General features: G+C 37.6%; 1 protein-coding gene across 1 annotated transcript in view; it reads right to left on the bottom strand.

Annotated features, from left to right (window-relative positions):
* Positions 1–24,670, bottom strand: part of LOC133544260 (neuronal acetylcholine receptor subunit alpha-2-like) — a 56,495-nt gene that overhangs the window by 13,418 nt on the left and 18,407 nt on the right. Inside the window, exon 2 of the mRNA XM_061889420.1 lies at positions 4,231–4,382. Within this exon, the coding sequence (XP_061745404.1) occupies positions 4,231–4,382 (152 nt within the window). The remainder of the gene's footprint in view (positions 1–4,230; positions 4,383–24,670) is intronic.

Raw genomic sequence — 24,670 nt, 5'->3', positions numbered from 1 at the left:
TGGTGAAGCCGGGGGAATATTTTAGCGTGCTTGCTGACACCTTCTATAGGAGGAGACGTGTTCTCGCGCTGGCAGGCTGTCGTCTAATTGTGAGTGCAGGGGGGAACAATGTACGCCACACGTCAGGTGCCCCCCCTACCCTCTCCACGTCCCCCGAGTCAACCTGACTTATTTGCATTCCATTCTCCACAGAGCCTGCACACGTCAGTCGATGGTGCAGGAAAATGGTAAATAAACATTTTTTTTCCCCCACGGATGAATGAATGAACTGAAAAATACATGATTGAAACACAATAAAGTGGCACTAGGTAGCAGTGTCTTTAAATGATGAGTCTTTATTTTACATGTATTGAGTCTCTACTGCTCACTCAGGCACGTGTTGCTATATATATATATATATATATATTTTTCTTAAAGTAATTTTTCCCTACGCTTTGAACCCCGGGGCTAATAAAACGGGGCTAATAAAACGGTTCGGCTGGTTTATGGATTTTTCTTCGCTGACAGTCATAAAAACAAAAAAAGACACTGAAAAAGTGTGTTTTTGTTTGTGCTACAGCGCCATCTTTTGGAAGAGTTCACTCATTGCAGACAGCTGTAGTGCTCTTCTGTTTAGGCTGAGCTTTGGACAAGAAGTTCTGTTTTCTGGCCGTGCATAGCGTTTGTACCCGTAGGATTCTTCATCCGTCACTCCAAGCAACGTTTGTAAGTTTTACAATGTAACTAAAACTATTCTTGTTTACTAAAGCGCCCCATGTTTGATTTCTGTAGGAGTGTCTTCATTCATATTTGTACATGCTATCGCAGGGGTCACCAACGCGGACCATATGAGTCGCCCGCTGGCCTGTTCTAAAAATAGCTCAAATAGCAGCACTTACCAGTGAGTTGCCTCTATTCTTTAAAATTTTATTTATTTACTAGCAAGCTGGTCTCGCTTTGCTCGACGCTTTTAATTTTAAGAGAGACAAAACTCAAATAGAATATGAAAATCCAAGAAAATATTTTCAAGACTTGGTCTTCACTTGTTTAAATAAATTATTATTATTTTTTTATACTTTGCTTCTTATAACTTTCAGAAATACAATTTTAGAGAAAAAATACAACCTTGAAAATGATTTTGGGATTTTTAAACACATATACATTTTTACCTTTTAAATTCCATCCTCTTCTTTCCTGACAATTTAAATCAATGTTCAAGTTGTTTTTTTTTATTGTAAAGAATAATAAATACATTCTAATTTAATTATTCGTTTTAGCTTCTGTTTTTTCGACGAAGAATATTTTTGAAATATTTCTTCAAACTTATTATGATTAAAATTCCAAAAAACTATTCTGGCAAATCTAGAAAATCTGTAGAATCAAATTTAAATATCATTTCAAAGTCTTGTGAATTTCTTTTAAAATGTTTGTATCTAAAAGAAATAATGATTTGTCTTTGTTAGAAATATAGCTTGGTCCAATTTGTTATATATTATAACAAATTGCAGATTGGATTTTAACCTATTTAAAACATCTCATTAAAATTCTAAAATTAATCTCAATCAGGAAAAATTAATAACGATGTTCCATAAATTATTTCTTTAATTTTTTCAAAAAGTTTCGAACTAGCTAGTTTTTCTCTTAATTTTTTTTCGGTTGAATTTTGAATTTTAAAGAATCGAAATTGAAGATCAACTATGTTTCAAAATGTAATTTTCATTTTTTTCGTGTTTTCTCCTCTTTTAAACCACTCAATTAGGTGTTTTTTTTTCCATCATTTATTCTCTACAAAAAAACATCCATAAAAGGAAAAACAATGTTTGACGGAATGACAGACAGAAATACCCATTTTTCTTTATATATATAGATCTATTTATTAAAGGTAAATTGAGCAAATTGGCTATTTCTGGCAATTTATTTAAGTGTGTATCAAACTGGTAGCCCTTCGCATTAATCAGTACCCAGGAAGAAGCTCTTGGTTTCAAAACGGTTGGTTACCCCTGTGCTATCGTAATGTAATCAAGCTAGCATCGTTAGCATGAGCTGACATGCAAGTGTCTGTGTTGGTATCATTAACTTTCCATTATTTAGTTTTTTTATAGTTTTTCAAAAATTCCTCAGTAAATACACCAAAACGTCACCGTGGGGTTATTGTGTCTGTTTAGATGATTGGAGAGCTAGCTTGCGCAGCTACCGAGTCCATGACGATGACTTGTGTTTTGTTTGATCAGCCGTTTTACTGCTGTGTGACAGACATCGTTTGGAAATAATTAAGGTATGTATATAAACATTCATAACAAATTTCTGTATAAATAACTAATTTTGCTCACATGTACGCACGCACGCACGTGCGCGCACACACACACACACACACACATTCACATTTACAGAGGTTGTAACAGACGAAACAGGCTTGTAGGAATGATATGGCCTCTGTGAATATTCCGCTTTATCCCGGTATTGAGCACTGTATAACGGATAAACCACAGAAACCTCGACTATTTATATAAATATATATATATATACCTGTATATATATGTATACACACACACACACACACACATATATACACATATATGCATACACTTGTATGTATACATATACAAACGTTTGTGTATATATATATATGTATATATACATACATACATATACATATATGTGTATATGTACATATACACATATAACATCTAGAATATACATATAGGTATACATATTTACATATATACATACATACACAAACATATACATATATACGTATATATACATATATACACAAAATATACACATATATGTATACATACATATATCTTTATAGATATACATATATCCATCCATCCATTTTCTACCGCTTATTCCCTTTCGGGGTTGCGGGGGGCGCTGGCGCCTATCTCAACTACAATCGGGCGGAAGGCGGGGTACACCCTGGACAAGTCACCACCTCCTCGCAGGGCCAACACAGATAGACAGACAACATTCACACTCACATTCACACACTAGGGCCAATTTAGTGTTGCCAATCAACCTATCCCCAGGTGGAAATGGGAGGAAGCCGGCGTACCCGGAGGGAACCCACGCATTCATGGGGAGAACATGCAAACTCCACACAGAAAGATCCCGAGCCTGGATTTGAACCCAGGACTGCAGGACCTTCGTATTGTGAGGCAGACGCACTAACCCCTCTCCCACCGTGAAGCCCATATACATATATATACATACATAAATACATGTATACATACACATATATGTATACATGCACATATACATATATGTATACATGCACATATACATATATGTATACATGCACATATACATATATGTATACGTGCACATATACATATATGTATACATACAAATATACATATGTCAGTGCGGCTAATATAAGGAAAAATGTATTGGGTGCGGCTTATATACTGGCGCTTTCTATCGACAGTACTATATTTGTCACAAGTATCTGCCTGAAATGCAAGGCTTTTATGTAGTTATATACATGTAAATGCAAACTTTTTTCCTAAACAATTATTTTTACACCAATAAAGTGTTTTCTGTTGATGCATTTAGATCTTAAAATTGTTTGTATTTGCGTAAAATCTTCCTCTGTTATCAAAGTCATAATCAACTAACTCTAGGCAAATTAGCATTTTAATCTTACTTTAGCCATCCATCCATTTCTACCGCTTGTCCAGTTCGGGGTCGCTGGAGCTTATCTCAGCTGCATTTGGGCGGAAGGCAGGGTACACCCTGGACAAGTCGCCACCTTATTGAAGGGCCAACACGGATAGAAAGAGGACATTCACACTCACATTCACACGCTAGGGCCAATTTAGTGTTGCCAATCAACCTATCTTATTTTTACTCTTAATTAGTTTAATTTCAAATTAGTAATTGTTTGACAGCTAATAATCTTAGATATGATCTATAAAACATTACCTATGCAGTTTGACACATGCAGTGCAGTATCTACATTAGGGAACATTACCTTGGAAAACAAACAACTTGGAAGTCAACCAGTGAGCGCCAACAATTAATTGTGTTGGACTTTGTAAGTTCTACTAGACCTCCATGAACATAATAACTCCAGATCGAGAAAGTCCTCATTGTGGTCTTTAATATGAGGTGCGACTTGATGTGGTTTATTGCAACAATTTTTTTTTCGGCATCACAGCTACTCACCTTACGAGTGAGTAGCTGAGAATTGTAAAAAACACATCCCCAGTGAACTTATGTTTTAAAATAAAAAAGACACTGACTGACCACGTCTATGAGCTGAGCGATGGACAGTCCAAACTGGACGAGAACCGTGTCCGACGAGTTTTCCACCGGCCTGGGGAGCTTGTTGTAGCGCACAAAGAGGTCTCGGAGTAGCTTCTCCTCGGCATGGGCTCGCGGTGCAGCATAGCAACACACTACGGGAAGTAAACGACAAAACAATAACATTTGGGTAAACAAGGAAGTAGAAAGTGATATTTCCGGGTGAAGTAGTTTTTAAGGACTGACTCATTTAAGGTGGAAAAATAACAAATGAATTGATAATAATTATATTTTGATAATAATAATATTTATGAAATTGATAATAATAATATTAACTGTGATAACAATAAAACAACAACAACAATATTAATACTAACAATAAATACAATGATAACTCTAACTACAACAGCTATTGCAAAAATAACTATGATAATATAAAAAATGCACGATTGTAACAATTCATTAAAATGATAATAATTTTGATATTGATACTTTTTATATTGATAAAAACAATAAAATTATATCTAAATGACAGATATAATTATAAAAAAAGTTAAAAAAAATAACGATAGTATTAAAAGAAAATAAATTCATGATCGTAACTATGCATGATAATAATAATAACTATGATACTGATAATAATAATAACTGATGTATTAGTAAAAACAATAAAAATGATAACTACAATGAAGACTACAATAATAATAACTAATTAAAAGCAAAATATTGCATGATCATAACAATGCATGATATCAATGATAATAATAATAATTATAATAATAATAATAACAATAATACCAATAATAACTAAGATATTGATAATAATTATGGCTAAGATACCAATAATAATTATAACTACAATTTTAACTATGGAAAAATTAACTATGATAATATATAAAAACAAAAACAAATGTATGGTAGTAACAATGTCAGGCTTCCTCTGACAGTTTGACTACGTTTTAGTGTTTTCCTCTGTGTTTAGTATTTCCTGTCCTTAGTTCCTGTCCAGTGCTCTTATTTTGGTTCGGCTTCCTGTCTGTCTCCCTGTGTCCTGTTTTCACTCAGCTGCGGCTGATTGGCATCTGGTCACACCTGATGTCAATCAGCCAGCTCCTATTTTACCTGCTTTGTTCCTCCAGTCAGGGCTGGATCATTGTATTGTCGTGTCAATGTCATTTTCTACTTGTCATTCCTACTGGTCCTGTAATTGCAGCGTAGCGGTAAGCTATATTTGGTAAATGTTTGTAGCTTACTGTTTTTTGTTCCCTGCTTCCGATTAGTTTGTTCATAGCCCTTAGTTTGTTATATCCACCCATGTGCGTGCTTTTTGTTCGTACCCTTTGTTTGTTCTAGTTGTAGTATTTTAAATTAAACTATGTTTTCCTGCAAAATGCCTCGCTCCTTCTCTGCATCTTGGGGTTCGACACAAAATAACCCTGACAAACAATGCATGATAATAATTATTATTACATCCATCCATACATTTTCTACCGCTTGTCCCGTTCAGGGTCGCTGGGGTGCTGGAGCCTATCTCAGCTGCATTTGGGTGGAAGGTGGGGTACCTCTGAACAAGCCGCCACCTCATCACAGATATTTATTAATATTATAATAATAATAATTATTACTATTATAATAAAAATAGTTATAATAATATCAATAATAATAATAATGTTTTAAGTCATACTTGACAGACAGGACTTTTGCAGTCACGCTTAATGAGTTTGTGTCTCCCAGATGCGCCGCTGCGTTCTGGTGTCCCTCAGGGGTCTATTCTTGGACCAGTTCCTGTTTTTCTTATATTTGTTGCCCCTAAGCACTAACTTTCCTTTCATTTTGACGTGAAATTTTGTTTACCCAAAACTCCTAATTCACTAAATTCCAATGAAATAACTGCATAAGAGACATGTTTTCCTGATCTAGACTGCAAACCAGTTCGAAAGAAACTCTGAGTTCTTTTAGAGAACAATCAGAATTTTGCTAAAGAAATTAAATCTGTTGTTATGAGTTACCTTTTCTCAGCTGTAAAATGTAAACCAAATAACAAGAAATACAAAGGCTTGTAATGTAAACATAAAAACAGGACATAAAATCACCTAAAATGTAAGAACAGGACATGAAAACCCTTGAAATGTAAGAACAAAAAAATTACAACACTTCATATGTAAGAACAGGACATAAAAACATTTCAAATGTAAACCCAAGAACAGGACATAAAAATATTTAAAATGTAAACCCAAGAACAGGACATAAGAACACTTAAAAATGTAGGAAGAAAACCTAAGAACACATGAAATGTAAGAACAGGACATAAAAACATTTGAAATGTAAGAACAGGACAAAAAGTCTTAAAATGTAAACATAAGAATAGGACAAAAAAACACTTGAAATGTAGGAACAGGACATAAAAAGCTTTGTAATGTAAACATAAGAACAGGGCACAAACACACATAAAATGTAAGAACAGGACATGAAAACACTTAAAATGTAAGAACGGATAAATTGAAATACTTAATTTGAAATGTAAACTTAAGAACAAGACATAATAACATTAAAAATGTAAACCTAAAAACAGGACATAAAAACATTTAAAATGTACGAAGAGATACAAAACAATAGAAATGTGCGAACACGACTTAAAAACACCTAAAATGTAAACATAAGAACAGAATGTAAAACAAATTTTGATGTACGAACAGGACATACAAACACTTGAAATGTAAGAAGAGAGCATAAAAACACTTGAAATGTAAACCTAAGAACAGGACATAAAAACACTTGACATGTAAGAACAGAACATAAACACACTTGAAATATAAACCTCAGAAAAGGACATAAAAACATTTAAAATGCAAACCTAAGAACAGGACATACACACATTTACATCCTAAACCTAAGAACAGGGCATAAAAACATTCAAAATGTAGGAAGACAAAATAAAAACACTTAAAATGTATGAACAGGACTTAAAAATACTTAAAAATGTAAACATAAGAACACGATGTAAAAAAAACTTTTGATGTACGAACAGGTCATAAAAACACTTGAAATGTAAACCTGAAAACAGGACATAAAAACACTTGAAATGTAAGAACAGAACATAAAAACACTTGAAATGCAAACCTAAGAACAGGGCATAAAAACATTTAAAATGAAAGAAGACAAAATAAAAACACTTGAAATGTAAGAACAGAACATAAACACACTTGAAATATAAACTTCAGAAAAGGACATAAAAACATTTAAAATGCAAACCTAAGAACAGGACATACACACATTTACATCCTAAACCTAAGAACAGGGCATAAAAACATTCAAAATGTAGGAAGACAAAATAAAAACACTTAAAATGTATGAACAGGACTTAAAAACACTTAAAAATGTAAACATAAGAACACGATGTAAAAAAAACTTTTGATGTACGAACAGGTCATAAAAACACTTGAAATGTAAACCTGAAAACAGGACATAAAAACACTTGAAATGTAAGAACAGAACATAAAAACACTTGAAATGCAAACCTAAGAACAGGGCATAAAAACATTTAAAATGAAAGAAGACAAAATAAAAACACTTGAAATGTACGAACAGGACTTACAAAACACTTCAAATGTAAACTTAGGAACAGGATGTAAAAAACTTTTGATATGCATGCGAACAGGACATAAAAACACTTGAAATGCAAACATAAGAACAGGACATAAAAACATTTAAAATGTAAACCTAAGAACAGGACATAAACACATTTATAATGTAAAGCTAAGAACAGGACATAAAAACATTTAAAATGTAAGAAGAGAAAATAAAAACACTTGAAATTTACGAACAGGACTTATAAACACCTAAAAATGTAAAAACAAGAACAAGATGTTAAAAAAACTTTTGATGTACAAACAGGACATAAAAACACTTGAAATGTAAACCTAAGAACAGGACATAAACACATTTATAACGTAAAGCTAAGAACAGGACATAAAAACATTTAAAATGTAAGAAGAGAAAATAAAAACACTTGAAATGTACAAACAGGACTTATAAACACCTAAAAATGTAAAAACAAGAACAAGATGTTAAAAAAACTTTTGATGTACAAACAGGACATAAAAACACTTGAAATGTAAACCTAAGTACTGGACATAAAAAACTCTTGAAATGTAAACCTAAGAACAGGACATAAAAACATTTAAAATGCAAACCTTAGAACTGGACATAAAAACATTTAAATTGGAAACTTAAGAACAGGGCATAAAAACATTTAAAATGTAAGAAGACAAACTAAAAACACTTGAAATGTACGAACAGGACTTAAAAACACTTGAAAGGTAAACATAGGAACAGGATGTAAAAAAGGTTTGATGTACGAACAGAACATAAAAACACTTGAAATGTTAACCTAAAAACAGGATATAAAACATTTCAAAGACCTAAGAACAGAACATAAAACATTTGAAAGAGACAAGTACAGGACATGAACCCAGTGGGCAGTACAGGTAACAGCATGAAGGAGCAAGAGAGCACAACAAGTGAAGGTTGAGGGCCCAAATGGTCCAGACAAAGAAAGTGTCCCTTAGTCTTGATGAATGTGATCTGGTGGATCTGTGGTGCCTTTGAAAGGTCTTTTCATGCTTTTATCACTTGCAGCCTGCATGCTGTTTTTAGGCGGCTCCCAGTACTGCTTTGTCTTATTCCTGTGAGCCCTGAAACATGCTAACATCACAAACAACATGCAAACATTACAAAAATATGCTAACATTACAAACAACATACAAACATTATAAACAACATGAAAACAATACAAACAACTTGCAAACATGATAAACAAAATGTAAACATTACAAACAACATGTAAAAATTACAAACCATATGGTAACATTACAAACAACATGCAAACATTACAAACAGCATACAAATATTACAAACAATATGCACACATTACAAACAACATGCACAATTTACAAACAACATGCAAACATTACAAATAACATGCAAATATTACAAACAGCATAGAAATATTACAAACAATATGCACACATTACAAACAACATGCACAATTTACAAACAACATGCAAACATTACAAACAACATGCAAACATTACAAATAACATGCAAATATTACAAACGATATGCAAACATTACAATCATGTAAACATTATGAACAATATGAAAACATTACAAACAAAATTCTAAAATTACAAACAACATACAAACATTACAAACAACATACAAAAATCACAAATAACATGCATACATTACAAACAACATGCAAAAATCACAAATAACATGCAAACATTACAAACAACATGCTAACATTACAAACAACATGCAAACATTATTTCATTGACCATAAGAATAATAACAATAACTGTTATAACAAGAATAACTTTGATCATATGATTATTAGTAATAATTATTAGTAATTATTATTAATAATACTAATAATAAAAACGTTCATGACAACAATAACTTTGATCATAATATTACACATTTTTTTAGTCGCTTGGACACATTTCCCAATACTTTGGTCACTTTTTCAAAACGCTTTGTCAGGCTTGCCCCTGACAGTTTGTCTGTTTTAGTTTCTCCCTCTGCATTAGTTTTTGTTTCCTCTGTGTGTGTGTAGTGTTTCCTGTCAGCGCTCTTATTTTGTTTGTTTCCTGTGTTTCTCCCTGGGTGCTGTTTCCTCTCAGCTGATTGGCACCTGGCCACACCTGGTGTCAATCAGCCCACTTCTATTTGTACCTGCTTTGTTCCTCCAGTCAGTGCTGGATTATTGTCACGTATTTCATGTCGCTTCTGTATTGTATTGTCGCTCCTTGTTGTGTCGTGTCGTTGCAGCGTATCTGTAAGCTATAATTTGTTAGATGTTTGTAGCTTACTATTTTTTGTTCCCTGCTTCCTATTTTGTCTTTGTACAACACGTAACAACTTCTGTTCCCTGTTCTGTTTATGCTAGCCTCCATGCTATGCCTTTTTTTTTTGCTAGCTTCCATGCTAAGCTCCTTTTGTTTGTTATCCGCCTCGTGCACACTTTTTGTTGTACTCCTTTTGTTTGTTATTGTTTATTTTTAATTAAATCATGTTTTCTTATTCAATGCCTGCCTCCATCTCTGCATCTTGGGGGTCGTCACAAACTAACTCTTACACTCTTCACACAGTGACCACAACAGAAGTATAAATAATTATAAATGGGCTAAACTGAGGACCAATTATCATTGCTTTGGCACAAAATGCATTCAATGACGACATATTTCAAAGGACGTTCCTTATTTTCTCACTTCGACACAACAACTACCAAAACTCTGTGTACTTACAGGCCAATACTAATTTCAAAACCGTTAAAGGGGAACATTATCACCAGACCTATGTAAGCATCAATAAATACCTTGATGTTGCAGACAAAAGACCATATGTTTTATTAACCGATTTCCGAACTTTAAAAGGGTGAATTTGGCGATTTAAACGCCTTTCAATTGTTCGCCTGTCGGAGCAATGACCTTTCACCCATGACGTCACATCGTGAAGTGACCCGCTATTTTCTCAAACACATTACACACACCAAGTCAAATCAGCTCTGTTATTTTCGTTTTTTCGACTGTTTTCCGTACCTTGGAGACATCATGACTCATCGGTGTGTTGTCGGAGGTTGTAACAACACGAACAGGGACGGATTCAAGTTGCAACAGTGGTCAAAAGATGCGAAAGTCCCTCGTTTGTTCTGCACACTGTACCGACTACAGCTATGCTACGACAGAGATGGCACAGATGTGTGGATATCCTGCGACACTCAAAGCAGATGCATTTCCAACCATAAAGTCAACAAAATCACAAAGGTGAGTTTTGTTGATGTTATTGACTTATGTGGAGTGTGCTAATCAGACATATTTGGTCACGGCATGACTGCAAGCTAATCGATGCTAACATGCTATTTAGGCTAGCTGTGTTGTGACAATACCTCTCTGTGCTATCCGCCATGTTTGTTTCTTCGTGGTCACGCTGTGACATCACAGGATAATGGACGGGTGGATATAACAACCGTTAAAATCAGGCACTTTTAAGCCGTTTTTCGGGATTGTGCGTGATGGGTAAAATTTGGAGAAAAACTTTGAAAAATAAAATAAGCCACTGGGAACTGATTTTTATTGGTTTTAACCCATCAGAAATTGTGCTAATGTTCCACTTTAAACTTTAGTTGAAAACAACAATATAATACAAACTTGAACCAGACAGCAATTTGATACAATTCAACAGTAATATTTTTATGAAATATATTTAAAATTGTAAAATTAGATGCTACAAAAACAATTGGACAATTCCACCATCCACATGATCAAATGTCCTTCCTGGACGCAATGCATGCTGGATGCCTGGACATATCAGCAGAAGATTGCCAGGGATGGATAAGGCATGCAAGAACATTCATTCCTTGGTGTATTGCCCTAGATCAGTGTTTTTCAACCTTTTCTGAGCCAAGGCACATTTTTTTTCATAGAAAAAATGCAGAGGCACACCAATGGCAGAAAACATTGAAAAATTAAACTCGGCAGCCGATACTAATAATAAAAAGTTGTTCTCGCAATTGTTGAATATGAAATCAAACCATAACCAAGAATGCATCACTATATCTCTTGTCAATCAATCAATCAATCAATCAATGTTTATTTATGTAGCCCTAAATCACAAGTGTCTCAAAGGGCTGCACAAGCCACAATGACATCCTCGGTTCAGAGCCCACATAAAGGCAAGGAAAAACTTACAACCCAGTGGGATATCAATGTGAATGACTATGAGAAACCTTAGAGAGGACCACAGATGTGCTGTTTTCCTGTGTGTACTGTTCTAGTTCTTGTCTTTTGGTGGCTTTTCCTGTTTTGTTGATATTTTCCTGTAGCAGTTCCAGGTCTTCCTTTGAGCGCTATTCCCTGCACCTGCTTTGTTTTCGCAATCAAGACTCCTCCCACCCCAACCAAGGACTGTTTTCACTGCTGGACTCTAGAAAGAGGTTCCGCTGCCTCCGTAGGAGAACCTCCAGGTTCTGTAACCGCTTCTTCCCTGAGGCCGTAAGACTCTTGAACGCATTAAAATAATCCCCTCAATTCCCCCCAAAAATGGATTAACTGGCTGGAATATAAAGACAATATAACTGTGGCAGGGGGCGTTGTCCGCGCGTTCCCTGCGGGCGGGGTGTGTGCAGAGATCGGTCATGAAGCAGCTGACAGGTGAGTGGATAATCTCAGCTGGAACGAGTTATCTAATCACCTGTTCCTTTATTAGCAGCGCGGGAGACTTTGTTGGGAGGAAGGAACGCGGAAGAGACGCAAACACGAGGCACAAGCAGGAGGAACGCAGGGTGCTTGGACAAACCCGAAACGGACTGATGATTGCAAGTATGGGCTGAAAAGTCCAAGAGACATTATAGTGTAACGAAAAGATATTTGAACATAATGAACAGATATTTGAGTGTAACGAAATTACATTAAAAAGTGTAAACGCTGCCTTGAGTGTGCTACCTTCCTGTGATCCACCAGAACCCAAGCACGAGCATTGCTACTATAACATACATCCATAAACGTGGATGCATATGCAAAAGTGCAATATATTTATCTGTACAGTAATCTATTTATTTATTTCTGCACCTAATTGATTTTTTACCCTGCATTACCATGAGCTAATGCAACGGAATTTCGTTCTTATCTGTACTGTAAAGTTCAAATTTGAATGACAATAAAAAGGAAGTCTAAGTCTAAGCCTAAGACTTAAGTTGTGCGGACGAGAATCCTTCTTTGTGGGGACATTGTTGATTGTCACGTCATGTACGGACGCACTTTGTGGACGCCGTCTGCTCCACACGCTGTAAGTCTTTGCTGTTGTCCAGCATTCTGTTTTGGTTTACTTTTCCGCCAGTTCAGTTTTAGTCTAATTTTGCATAACCATCCCTAAGCTTCAATGGCTTTTCTTAGCGGCACTCACCTTTTGTTTATTTTAGACTTAGACTTAGACTTAGACAAACATTAATGATCCACAAGGGAAATTGTTCCACACAGTAGCTCAGTTACAATGATGGAAAGTGTAAGGATGGAAAGGACAGTGCAGGTTTAAATAGACTAAATATAGCGATATAAAATATAACATATATACTTAATATTTACATGATATATGTACAGTATATTATAGAATACGTGAGTTCCCTCCGGGTACTCCGGCTTCCTCCCACTTCCAAAGACATGCACCTGGGGATAGGTTGATTGGCAACACTAAATTGGCCCTAGTGTGTGAATGTGAGTGTGAATGTTGTCTGTCTATTTGTGTTGGCCCTGCGATGAGGTGTCCAGGGTGTACCCTGCCTTCCGCCCGATTGTAGCTGAGATAGGCGCCAGCGCCCCCCGCGCCCCCGAAAGGGAATAAGCGGTAGAAAATGGATGGATATTATATATACTGATGTATTATATTATATTATGTCTATATCATATATACAATATATAACAATTACCATGTTCAATATTACAGTATATGTGACAGCTGCAGGATAAAAAGGAGATTTTGGTTTAAGCGAGATACTTTTTTGCCTTCACGCTGCCTACCGCTGTCTGCATATTGTGATCACGAAAAACTTCTACAAAGCAATTTGGCTACCTGCTGCCACCTTCTGATATGGAAGAGTATTACATGTTTATGCTTCCGAGCTCTAGACAGCACATACACTCAAAAACATTTGTGGATTATAATTACTGGTGTGCAAACAATATTTTTAACCCAATTAGGTGAAATTACATAATCTCCTGTGACTGAGTACAGTTTGTAGATTAGCATTACTATTGTATCTGTATCAGTGGATGCTGTGTATACAAATTCTTGTATTTTAAAATTAGTCAGTGCAAAAAAATAATAAAAGACATAAAATATCAAAATATATTGAAGCATTCTGCATCATGTCTGATTCATTCCAGTAACATATATTTTGCTGGGAATTATATACAGAGATGCCCTTGTTTTACACAAGAAAGCATTGTAAAATGCTCCCTGTTGTCATTGTTTTGTGGGTGAAAAAGTGTGTTTGTTGTCTGTCCGTCTTTGTTAGTGTTCTGGAAGAATGAGTTGATTTGAGACATGCGATGAGGTAGCGACATGTCCAGGGTGTACCCCGCCTCCCGCCGGATTGTAGCTGAGATAGGCTCCAGCTCCCCCCCTCGACCCCGAAGGGAATAAGCAGTAGAATAGGGATGAATGGATGAAGGTATTTGCTAGTTTTAGTGCATTTTGAAAGTGAAAGGAGCTGATGTGAAAAGCTGAAAGTTGGTTTGGAGAACCGTGTGAAGAGTTTTGGAAAAGTGACCAAATCATTGGGAAATGTGTCCTAGCGACTGTAAAAAACGGTAATATTAATAATAGTTTGTATTTATTAACAATAATATCATAATAATTATTCAAACGTAACATAATGATTAATACTAGTAATAATATCATGATATCATTAATAATAATAATAACTTATAACAATAATAACTTTGATCATAATATTATTAGTAATGATTATTAATAATACTAATCATAAAAACGCTTATAACAAGAATAACTTTGATCATAAGATTATTAGTAATAATTATTAATAATAATTATTATTAATACTAATAATAAAAACGCTTATAACAAGAATAACTTTGATCATAATATTATTAGTAATCATTATTATTAATACTAATAATAAAAACGCTTATAACAAGAATAACTTTGATCATAATATCATCAGTAATCATAATTAATAATAGGAATAATTAAAACGCTTATAACAAGAATAACTTTGATCATAATAATAATAATAATTGTTAGTATGTATTAGCAACAATAACATAATACAACAAATACATTTGGTTCTATTTGACTAATAATTATTATAGATATATAATCATATTAATAATATTTATCGTCATCGTCATCATTATAATTATTATTACAGGAACTTTAATCATAATATTATCAATAATAATTATTAGTATGTTTTAATAATATAATAATATGAATAATACAAACTCTTATAACAAGAATAACTTTGATCATAATAATATTACTAATAATTGTTAGTATTTATCAACAATGAAATCATAAAAGTGAAAGAATATAATGATTAATACTAAAAATAATAGCATATTATTATTAATAATAATATTAATAATAAAAACTTATAACAAGAATAACTTTGATCATAATATTATTAGTAGTAATTATTTAATAAATACTAATAATAATGATAATAGTAATACACCGCTTACAACAAGAAGAACTTTTATCATAATAAGATTAGAAATAATTATTTATAATTATTATTAATAATAATAATAAAAACGCTTACAACATAAAGAACTCTGATGATAATACCAATACTAATTTTTAATATTTATTAGTAACGATAACAAAACAATAATAACTTTGTTCATATTATTAGTAATAATTTCTTCCGTCCATCAATTTTCTACCGCTTGTCCCTTTTGGGGTCGCGCCAAATGTCAGTAATAATATCATATTAGTAATAATAATATTAACTTTATCATAATATAATTAGTAATAGGTATTAGTACATTTGAATAATAATATAATAAAATGAATACCGTTTTTTCTCATTGCTTACTTACTAAAAGTTCAATGTTCCCAAAGTTAACAAAGTCTACAAACAGTAAACAAAACCCCTGTGCAGATGTGCTTATATTAGTCATAGACTCTGCTGCACAGTTATATTCCACACATGCTTCACACACACCTTCACATCTTGCTCACATGTAAGGGTTGTGGATGAGATACTAAGGCAGGGGTCGGGAACCTTTTTGGCTGAGAGAGCCAAGAAGCCAAATATTTTCAAATGTATTTCCCTAAGAGCCATGTAATACTTTTTTTTAACACTGAACACAACTAGACGTGTGTATTTTTAAGTGAGACCAACATTTCCAGAGTATAATAGGTCTCTTAGTCTTTATAATAATATTGTTATTCTGAAGCTAACTGTGGAGGGGGCGTGGCCTGCGGGCCTGCAGCAAAGCAGGATGTTGCCAGGACCGGTCTCGGAATCAGCGACAGGTGCGTGGATGGCCCACCTGGGCCTTGTTGTAAGCAGCAGCCAGGAGGAGAGACAGGGTTGGGGCTGGAGCCAGAGCGCGAGTGAGGATGAAAGAGAAAAAGACAATTGCTGGAAAGCAACTGAGAGAAAAATTAAATAAAACAACATTGTAACCCTAAACAGGCTCTTGGTGGTCTGAAGAACCCCCAGGAGGGCAAGCCCCACACTAATTAATAATAAATAAATTACTTCTTACCATTAATGCAACTTCTTGAACATAAAAAAGCATGAGAATGTTTTATATTTTGAACGTTATTTTTAACACTGTGATTACAAGTGGAATTATTCATTACTTATCGGAGAGCCAGATGCAGTCATCAAAAGAGCCACATCTGGCTCTAGAGCCATAAGTTCCTTACCCCTGTACTAAGGCCTGATCCAGCCAGACGATGATTAGAATCAGTAACTGAGGCTTTTGAGTATCTTCTTTCATAGAGATGCTGTTTTCCAAGTCTGTCGTTTTTATTTCAAGTAAAACTTCAAAGTAAACAATGACGATTGCTATGGATTTGCCAATACATTTTGTCAAGTTACAGTAATCATTCATCACATATGCTAAAAAGATGTGATTTCTTATAGTAAAATAGTTTTTTTTTTTTACAAATGTGTTTTGTATTTCTCACTGTTGTGGGTAACTCACTCTAATGGTGTCTTATCATTTGAAGTCTGCATGAGTGAGATGAAAATAAAATTGCATTTTTACCAATGCTTGCTTTATTTTGATGAATGGGCATGTGTTTTCAAGTGTGTCATTTTGTCATCAATGTAGGAATTAATAAAATTGTCTGTGATGTTTGATGAAGTGTGTGTATATTTTGAAAAAAGACACAAAGTTAGTAAAATTGTGTGTAAGAAAATGGAAAAAAATTGTAACTGTGTGAACATTTAATATTTAATGTGTAAGCAATTAGAAAAAACTGTATAATGTGTATGTGATGTTTAAAATGTCTATATGATGTTTAAAATGTGTGTGTGATGATTAAAACATGTATGTGATGTTTAAAATGTCTATGTGATGTTTAAAGGTGATGTTTAAAATGTGTAAGTGATGTTTAAAAACGTGTATGTGATGTTTAAAAGTGATGTTTAAAATGTGTATGTGATGTTAAAATGTGTGATGTTTAAAAATGTGTATGTGATGTTTAAAAGTGATGTTTAAAATGTGTATGTGATGTTAAAATGTGTATGTGATGTTAAAATGTGTAAATGAGGTTTAAAAATGTGAATGTGATGTTTAAAATGTGTATGTGATGTTTAAAATGTGTATGTGATGTTTAAAGGTGATGTTTAAAATGTGTAGGTGATGTTAAAATGTGTATGTGATGTTAAAATGTGTAAATGAGGTTTAAAAATGTGTATGTGATGTTTAAAAGTGATGTTTAAAATGTGTATGTGATGTTAAAATGTGTATGTGATGTTAAAATGTGTAAATGAGGTTTAAAAATGTGAATGTGATGTTAAAATGTGTATGTGATATTTAAAGGTGATATTTAAAATGTGTATGTGATGTTAAAATGTGTAAGTGATGTTTAAAAATGTGTATGTGATGTTTAAAAGTGATGTTTAAAATGTGTATGTGATGATTAAAACATGTATGTGATGTTTAAAATGTGTATGTGATGTCAAAATGTGTAAGTGATTTTTAAAAATGTGTATGTGATGTTTAAACGTGATGTTTAAAATGTGTATGTGATGTTAAAATGTGTAAGTGATGTTTAAAAATGTGTATGTGATGTTTAAAATGTGTATGTGATGTTAAAATGTGTAAGTGATGTTTAAAAATGTGTATGTGATGTTTAAAAGTGATGTTTAAAATGTGTATGTGATGTTAAAATGTGTATGTGATGTTAAAATGTGTAAGTGATGTTTAAAAATGTGTATGTGATGATTAAAACATGTATGTGATGTTTAAAATGTGTATGTGATTGTGAACGAGTCTGGAGCCGTTGGGTCGTTCTTGACCGAATAGAGCACAGCCAGGCGGGTGCCAAATTACAGGGTTTTTATTTTTCACTTCACAATCTCTTTTTGTCAATGGTTTGCTTTTCAGCAATATTGTACTGCCGCTCTTTCCGTAAGCGTCTCTGGCCTCCAGTCTTTCCCCCCACCGCCTTCTCATGGTCTCCCGCGCCCCTGATAAAGAGACAGGTGATTAGAAAACTCGTTCCAGCTGAGAAATCTCCTCACCTGTCATCGCTTCTCAGCCGGCTCCTGTGCACGCCTCGCCCGCAGGGGACGCGTCGACCACGCCCCTCCACATGCCTCCACCGCCAGTTTCAGGCCGGGCACCCGTCCGGCCGCGACCACCCCCCCCCACCCCCGTAGAGGGGCGAGAGAGGAAGTCGGCCACGGTCATCTGCGTACCCGGCCGGTGGACCACCCGGAAGTTGTAGGGTTGCAACGTTAGGTACCACCGGGTGAGCCGCGCGTTGGCATCCCTCATGCGGTGGAGCCACTGGAGCGGCTTGTGGTCCGAGCAGAGGCTGAAGGGGCGCCCCAACAGGTAATACCGGAGGGCCCCGACCGCCCATCAGACCGCGAGGCACTCTCTCTCCACCGTACTGTATCTCGCCTCCCGGTCCGAGAGCTTCCGACTGATGTATAGGATGGGGCGGTCGACACCCCCCACCTGCTGCGACATCACCGCCCCCAGCCCCTGCTCCGACGCACCCGCCTGCAGGCAGAAAGGGATGGAGAAGTTAGGCATGCACAGTACCGGCTCCTTGCAGAGTGCAGATTTTACCTGTTGAAACACCTGCTGGCACTGCTCCGTCCACTGGACCAGTTCTGGCGAACCCTTTCGGGTGAGGTCGGTCAGTGGGCTGGTCAAGTCCACGAACCGGGGGATGAACCGGCGGTAGTACCCGGCAATGCCCCAAAACCACCTCACCTCCTTTTTCGTCTTGGGGGTGGGCATGCCGCGATCGCCGTCATTTTGTCAACCTGCGGTCGCACTTGCCCCCCTCCCAAGTGGTACCCCGGATACTGTACCTCCCTCCGACCAATCGCACACTTCCCGGGGTTGGCGGTGAGCCCCGCCCGCCTCAAGGTCTCAAGCACCGCTCCCACCCGCTGCAGATGTTCCTCCCAGCTGTTACCCTAGATGATGACATCATCTAGGTATGCAGCTGCGTATGCCGCGTGGGGTCGCATCACCCGGTCCATGAGGCGCTGGAACGTCGCGGGTGCACCGAACAAGCCAAACGGGAGTGTCACGAATTGGTATAAGCCTTCTGGAGTGGAGAAGGCCGTTTTTTCCCGGGACTCTGGTGATAAGGGAATCTGCCAGTAGCCCTTGGTTAAATCCAGTGTGGGAAAAAAACGCGCAGTGGCTAGCCGATCCAGGAGCTCGTCGACCCGAGGCATTGGGTATGCGTCGAAACGTGACACCTCATTCACCTTGCGGTAATCAACACAGAACCGTATAGACCCATCCTTCTTCCCCACTAGAACGATGGGGCTACACCATGCACTGTGGGACTCTTCTATTACTCCCAACTCCAGCATGGTTTTTAATTCTTCCCGGACCATTTTACGCTTGTGCTCGGGAAGCCTATAGGGACGAGACCGCACCGTAATCCCCGGGCTGGTCTCAATGCGATGGCAGATGAGGTCCGTGCGACCGGGCCGCGCAGAGAACACATCTGAAAAGTGACGCTGTAATTCAGCACCCTTCGCTCTTTGTGCCAATGTGAGCTGGTCATCACAAGGAAGAGGAGGGGGAAAGGCGGAGCACAGGACCTCTGGCCCCAGCTCCTCCTCCTTCACTACCGTCACCATGGAGACAGGCTCGGCCTCCGTCCATGCCTTCAGCAGGTTCACGTGGTAAATTTGCATGTCTCCGCCCCGGTCCGAGAGCCAGACCTCGTAATCTACCTCGCTAGTCTGCCGTGTGACCACAAAGGGCCCTTGCCACTTGGCCAGTAATTTAGAACTGGAGGTTGGGAGTAGTACAAGTAATTTTTCTCCCAGTAAAAATTTCCTCAGCTGGGTTCCTCGGTTGTACGTGCGCTGTTGCCGTTGTTGGGCGCGCAGCAAATTTCCCCGTGATAAGTGCGCCACCTTGTGAAGTTTTGCTCGCATGTCCAACACGTATTTAATCTCATTCTTACTGCGGCTGGATCCTTCCTCCCAGCTTTTTTAATAAGGTCCAGCACGCCGCGCGGCCTCCTGCCATAAAGTAACTCAAAAGGCATAAAGCCGAGGGAGGTCTGGGGTGCCTCCCGCATTGCGAACATCAAGGGATCCAGCCATTTGTCCCAATTAGGTTTGTCCTCATGTTTGAATTTACGGATCATGGTTTTCAGTGTGTTATTTAATCTTTCCACCAGGCCATCCGTTTGCGGATGTTAAACGCTGGTGCGGATAAATTTAATTCCCAGTAATCCGTATAATTCCTTTGTCGTGCGCGACATAAAGGACGTGCCCTGGTCAGTAAGGATTTCTTTCGGAATCCCTACCCGGGAGATGACCGAAAACGGTGCTTGTGCTACACTCTTTGCAGAGATGAAGCGCAGCAGCACTGCTTCGGGATATCGGGTTGCGTAATCCACTAGGATTAACACAAATCGATATCCCCGTGTGCTCGGGTGAAATGGTTCGATGAGGTCCATTCCGATTCTATCGAATGGGACCTCTACGAGCGGTAATGGCCGCAACGGGGCTTTTGGGATGGCCGCCGGGTTCAACAGCTGGCAGTCCGGACAGGCAGCACACCATCGGCGTATGTCCGCCCGGATGCCTGGCAAATAGAACCGGACCATGACCCGATTAAGTGTTTTTTCGTACCCCACGTGGCCTGCAAGGGAATTGCAATACCCCGCCTGGAAAACCATTTCCCGGCGGGGTTTTGGCACCAACAATTGGGTGTATTTTTCGCCTGTTTGAGTGTCACGGGTCACTCGTATAGCCTGTCTCTAATAATGAAAAAGTGGGGAAATACCCGCGTTTTCCCCGGGCGCACCAGCTGACCGTCGATGTAATCCACCTGGTCCCAGGCCGCGCGCAGAGTTTCATCGCGGGACTGTTCGAGGGGAAAGTCCTCCGTGGGTCTCCACTGGGGGTCCGGGGGGACCTCCCACAAAGCCCCCGCCGGTTCCCGCTCGGCAGCGCCGCGTGAACCCGTGTCGCCACTGAGTACTGCGCGGATACTTCCCTGTCCTACAGCCCGTGAACGTTCCATTAGTTGGCTAAACCCCGGCCAATTTGTCCCTAAAATCAGGGGGTGCGTAGGTTGCGCGCTTACGGCAAACTTTATGGTCTGTTTTTGGCCTTTATGCCAGATTTCTATAGGCACAATAGGGTACGTGTGCACATCCCCATGTATACACCTTATTCTCCCTTGTGTCGCGTGCCTCAACGCCCCGGGTCTAACCAGGTTCTGGTGGATCATGCACTGTTTTCAGCCCGAATCCACCATAGCCCGGTGTGTACTCCCTTGTACCCTTACCGGGACGCAATACGTCTCCCCTGGACCGGGGGAGGCTGCTGGAGGCCCGGCAACCCGTATCACCTGGTCCACCTCCTTTGCGGAGCACTCCCGCCTCAGGTGACCGGGCTGTCCGCACCCCCAACACACCTGCCCTGGTGTTCGCGGTGCCGTCTGCGGGGGAAGCGTGCCATCAGCAGCGCTGGTACCCTGGAAGAGAGGAGCAGAGACACTGTTATATACCCTCACCACCACCTTATGATGATGCTGGTGTGTGTGTGTGTCTTTTCTTTTTTGTTTGGTGGTCATGTCCGATGCTGGAACCTGCTCATGGAACAGCGTGGGCCCTGCCGGTCGGGAACGGGGCCCCAATGGCGCTGTGGCCACTGGCGGTGCGGATCGTCTGCGCGGGGACGGTGTGGGTCTTTCTGCCGGTCTTGGGGTCCCCTCCTCCCTCCGTGCGTCGCGATGGACCGCCAGGTGATCTTCCGCCAAGGTTACAGCTTCGGTCAGGTTTTGCGGCCGGTGGTACCTCACCCACGCCGCGGTACGTGTCGGGATGGCCTCCAGGAACTGCTCCAGCAAGATGAGCTCGAACATATGGCTGTCCCGTTCTCCTGGCTGGAGCCATCTTGCTGCCGCATCCCGGAGCTGTTGCCCTAGAGCGAACGGTCGGTCCTCTGGTCCCAGTTTCAAGGACCGGAAACGGCGCCGATGGTCTTCTGCCGTGCTGCCGACACGGCCCAGGATTGCTCCCTTTAGGTGCTGTACCCGCTCCGGCGCTTGGTGATCCCCCCCCTCCCCCCCGCTCTGTCCATCAGCGACTGCAGCACCTGCGTCTGCTGCTGGCTCGCCGCTGATACTTCTTCCAGCACTCTCCCAAGTGCCTCCAGTGGAGTCGGAGCCGTCATTCTCTTCTTTCTTTTTATTCTGGGTTCGTTTAGCTGGGCGCCATTGTGAACGAGTCTGGAGCCGTTGGGTCATTCTTGACCGAATAGAGCACAGCCAGGCGGGTGCCAAATTACAGGGTTTTTATTTTTCACTACACAATCTCTTTTTCTCAATGGTCGGCTTTTCAGCAATATTGTACTGCCGCTCTTTCCGTAAGCGTCTCTGGCCTCCAGTCTTTCCCCCCACCGCCTTCTCATGGTCTCCCGCGCCCCTGATAAAGAGACAGGTGATTAGAAAACTCGTTCAAGCTGAGAAATCTCCTCACCTGTCATCGCTTCATCGTGATGTTAAAATGTGTATGTGATGTTTAAAGGTGAAGTTTAAAATATGTATGTGATGTTAAAATGTGTATGTAATGTTTAAAGGTGATGTTTAAAATGTGTATGTGATGTTGAAATGTGGATGTGATGTTTAAAGATGATGTTTAAAATATGTGTGTGATGTTAAAATGTGCATGTGATGTTTAAAAGTGATGTTTAAAATGTGTATGTGATGATTAAAATGTGTATGTGATGTTTAAAGGTGAAGTTTAAAATATGTATGTGATGTTAAAATGTGTATGTAATGTTTAAAGGTGATGTTTAAAATGTGTATGTGATGTTGAAATGTGGATGTGATGTTTAAAGATGATGTTTAAAATATGTGTGTGATGTTAAAATGTGCATGTGATGTTTAAAAGTGATGTTTAAAATGTGTATGTGATGATTAAAATGTGTATGTGATGTTTAAAGGTGATGTTTAAAATGTGTATGTGATGTTTAAAATCTGTATGTGATGTTAAAATGTGTATGTGATGTTTAAAATAAGTATGTGATGTTTAAAATGCGTATGTGATGTTTAAAATGTGTATGTAATGTTTAAAAGTGATCTTTAAAATGCGTATGTGATGTTTAAAATGTGTATGTAATGTTTAAAAATTATGTTAAAATCGGTATGTGATGTTTAAAAGTGATGTTAAAATGCGTACGTGATGTTTAAAAGTGATGTTTGAAATGTATATGTGATTTTTAAAAGTGATGTCTAAAATGCGTATGTAATGTTTAACAGTAATGTTTAAAATGTGTATGTGACGTTTAAAGTGTTTAATTGATGTTTAAAAGTGATGTTTAAAATATGTGTGTGATGTTAAAATGTGTATGTGATGTTTAAAAATGTGTATGTGATGTTTAAAAGTGATGTTTAAAATGTTTATGTGATCTTTAAAATGTGTATGTGATGTTTAAAGGTGATGTTTAAAATGTGTATGTGATGTTTAAAATCTGTATGTGATGTTAAAATGTGTATGAGATGTTTAAAAGTGATGTTTAAAATGTGTATGTGATGTTTAAAATAGGTGTGTGATGTTTAAAAGTGATGTCTAAAATTCGTATGTGATGTTTAAAATGTGTATGTAATGTTTAAAAGTGATCTTTAAAATGCGTATGTGATGTTTAAAATGTGTATGTAATGTTTAAAAATTATATTAAAATCAGTACTTGATGTTTAAAAGTGATGTTAAAATACGTACGTGATTTTTAAAAGTGATGTTTAAAATGTATTTGTGATTTTTAAAAGTGATGTCTAAAATGCATTTGTAATGTTTAAAAGTAATGTTTAAAATGTGTATGTGACGTTTAAAGTGTTTAATTGATGTTTAAAAGTGATGTTTGAAATGTGTATGTGATGTTTAAAAGTAATGTTTAAAATGTGTAGTGATGCTCAAACTGTGTATTTGATGTTTAAAAATGATGTTTAAAATGCGTATTTGATGTTTAAAAGTGATGTTTGAAATTTGTACGTATTGTTTTAAAGTGATGTTTAAAATGCATATGTGATGTTTAAAAGTGATGTTTAAAATGAATATGTGATGTTTGAAATGCATACTTGATGTTTAAAAGTGATGTTTGAAATGTGTATTTAATGTTTAAAAGTGATGTTTAAAATGTGTATGTGATTTTTAAAAGTGATGTTTAAAATGCATATAT

Source organism: Nerophis ophidion, linkage group LG27 (genome assembly GCF_033978795.1).
Source record: "Nerophis ophidion isolate RoL-2023_Sa linkage group LG27, RoL_Noph_v1.0, whole genome shotgun sequence".
NCBI classification, from domain to species: domain Eukaryota; kingdom Metazoa; phylum Chordata; class Actinopteri; order Syngnathiformes; family Syngnathidae; genus Nerophis; species Nerophis ophidion.
This window is presented reverse-complemented; position numbering and strand designations above follow the sequence as displayed.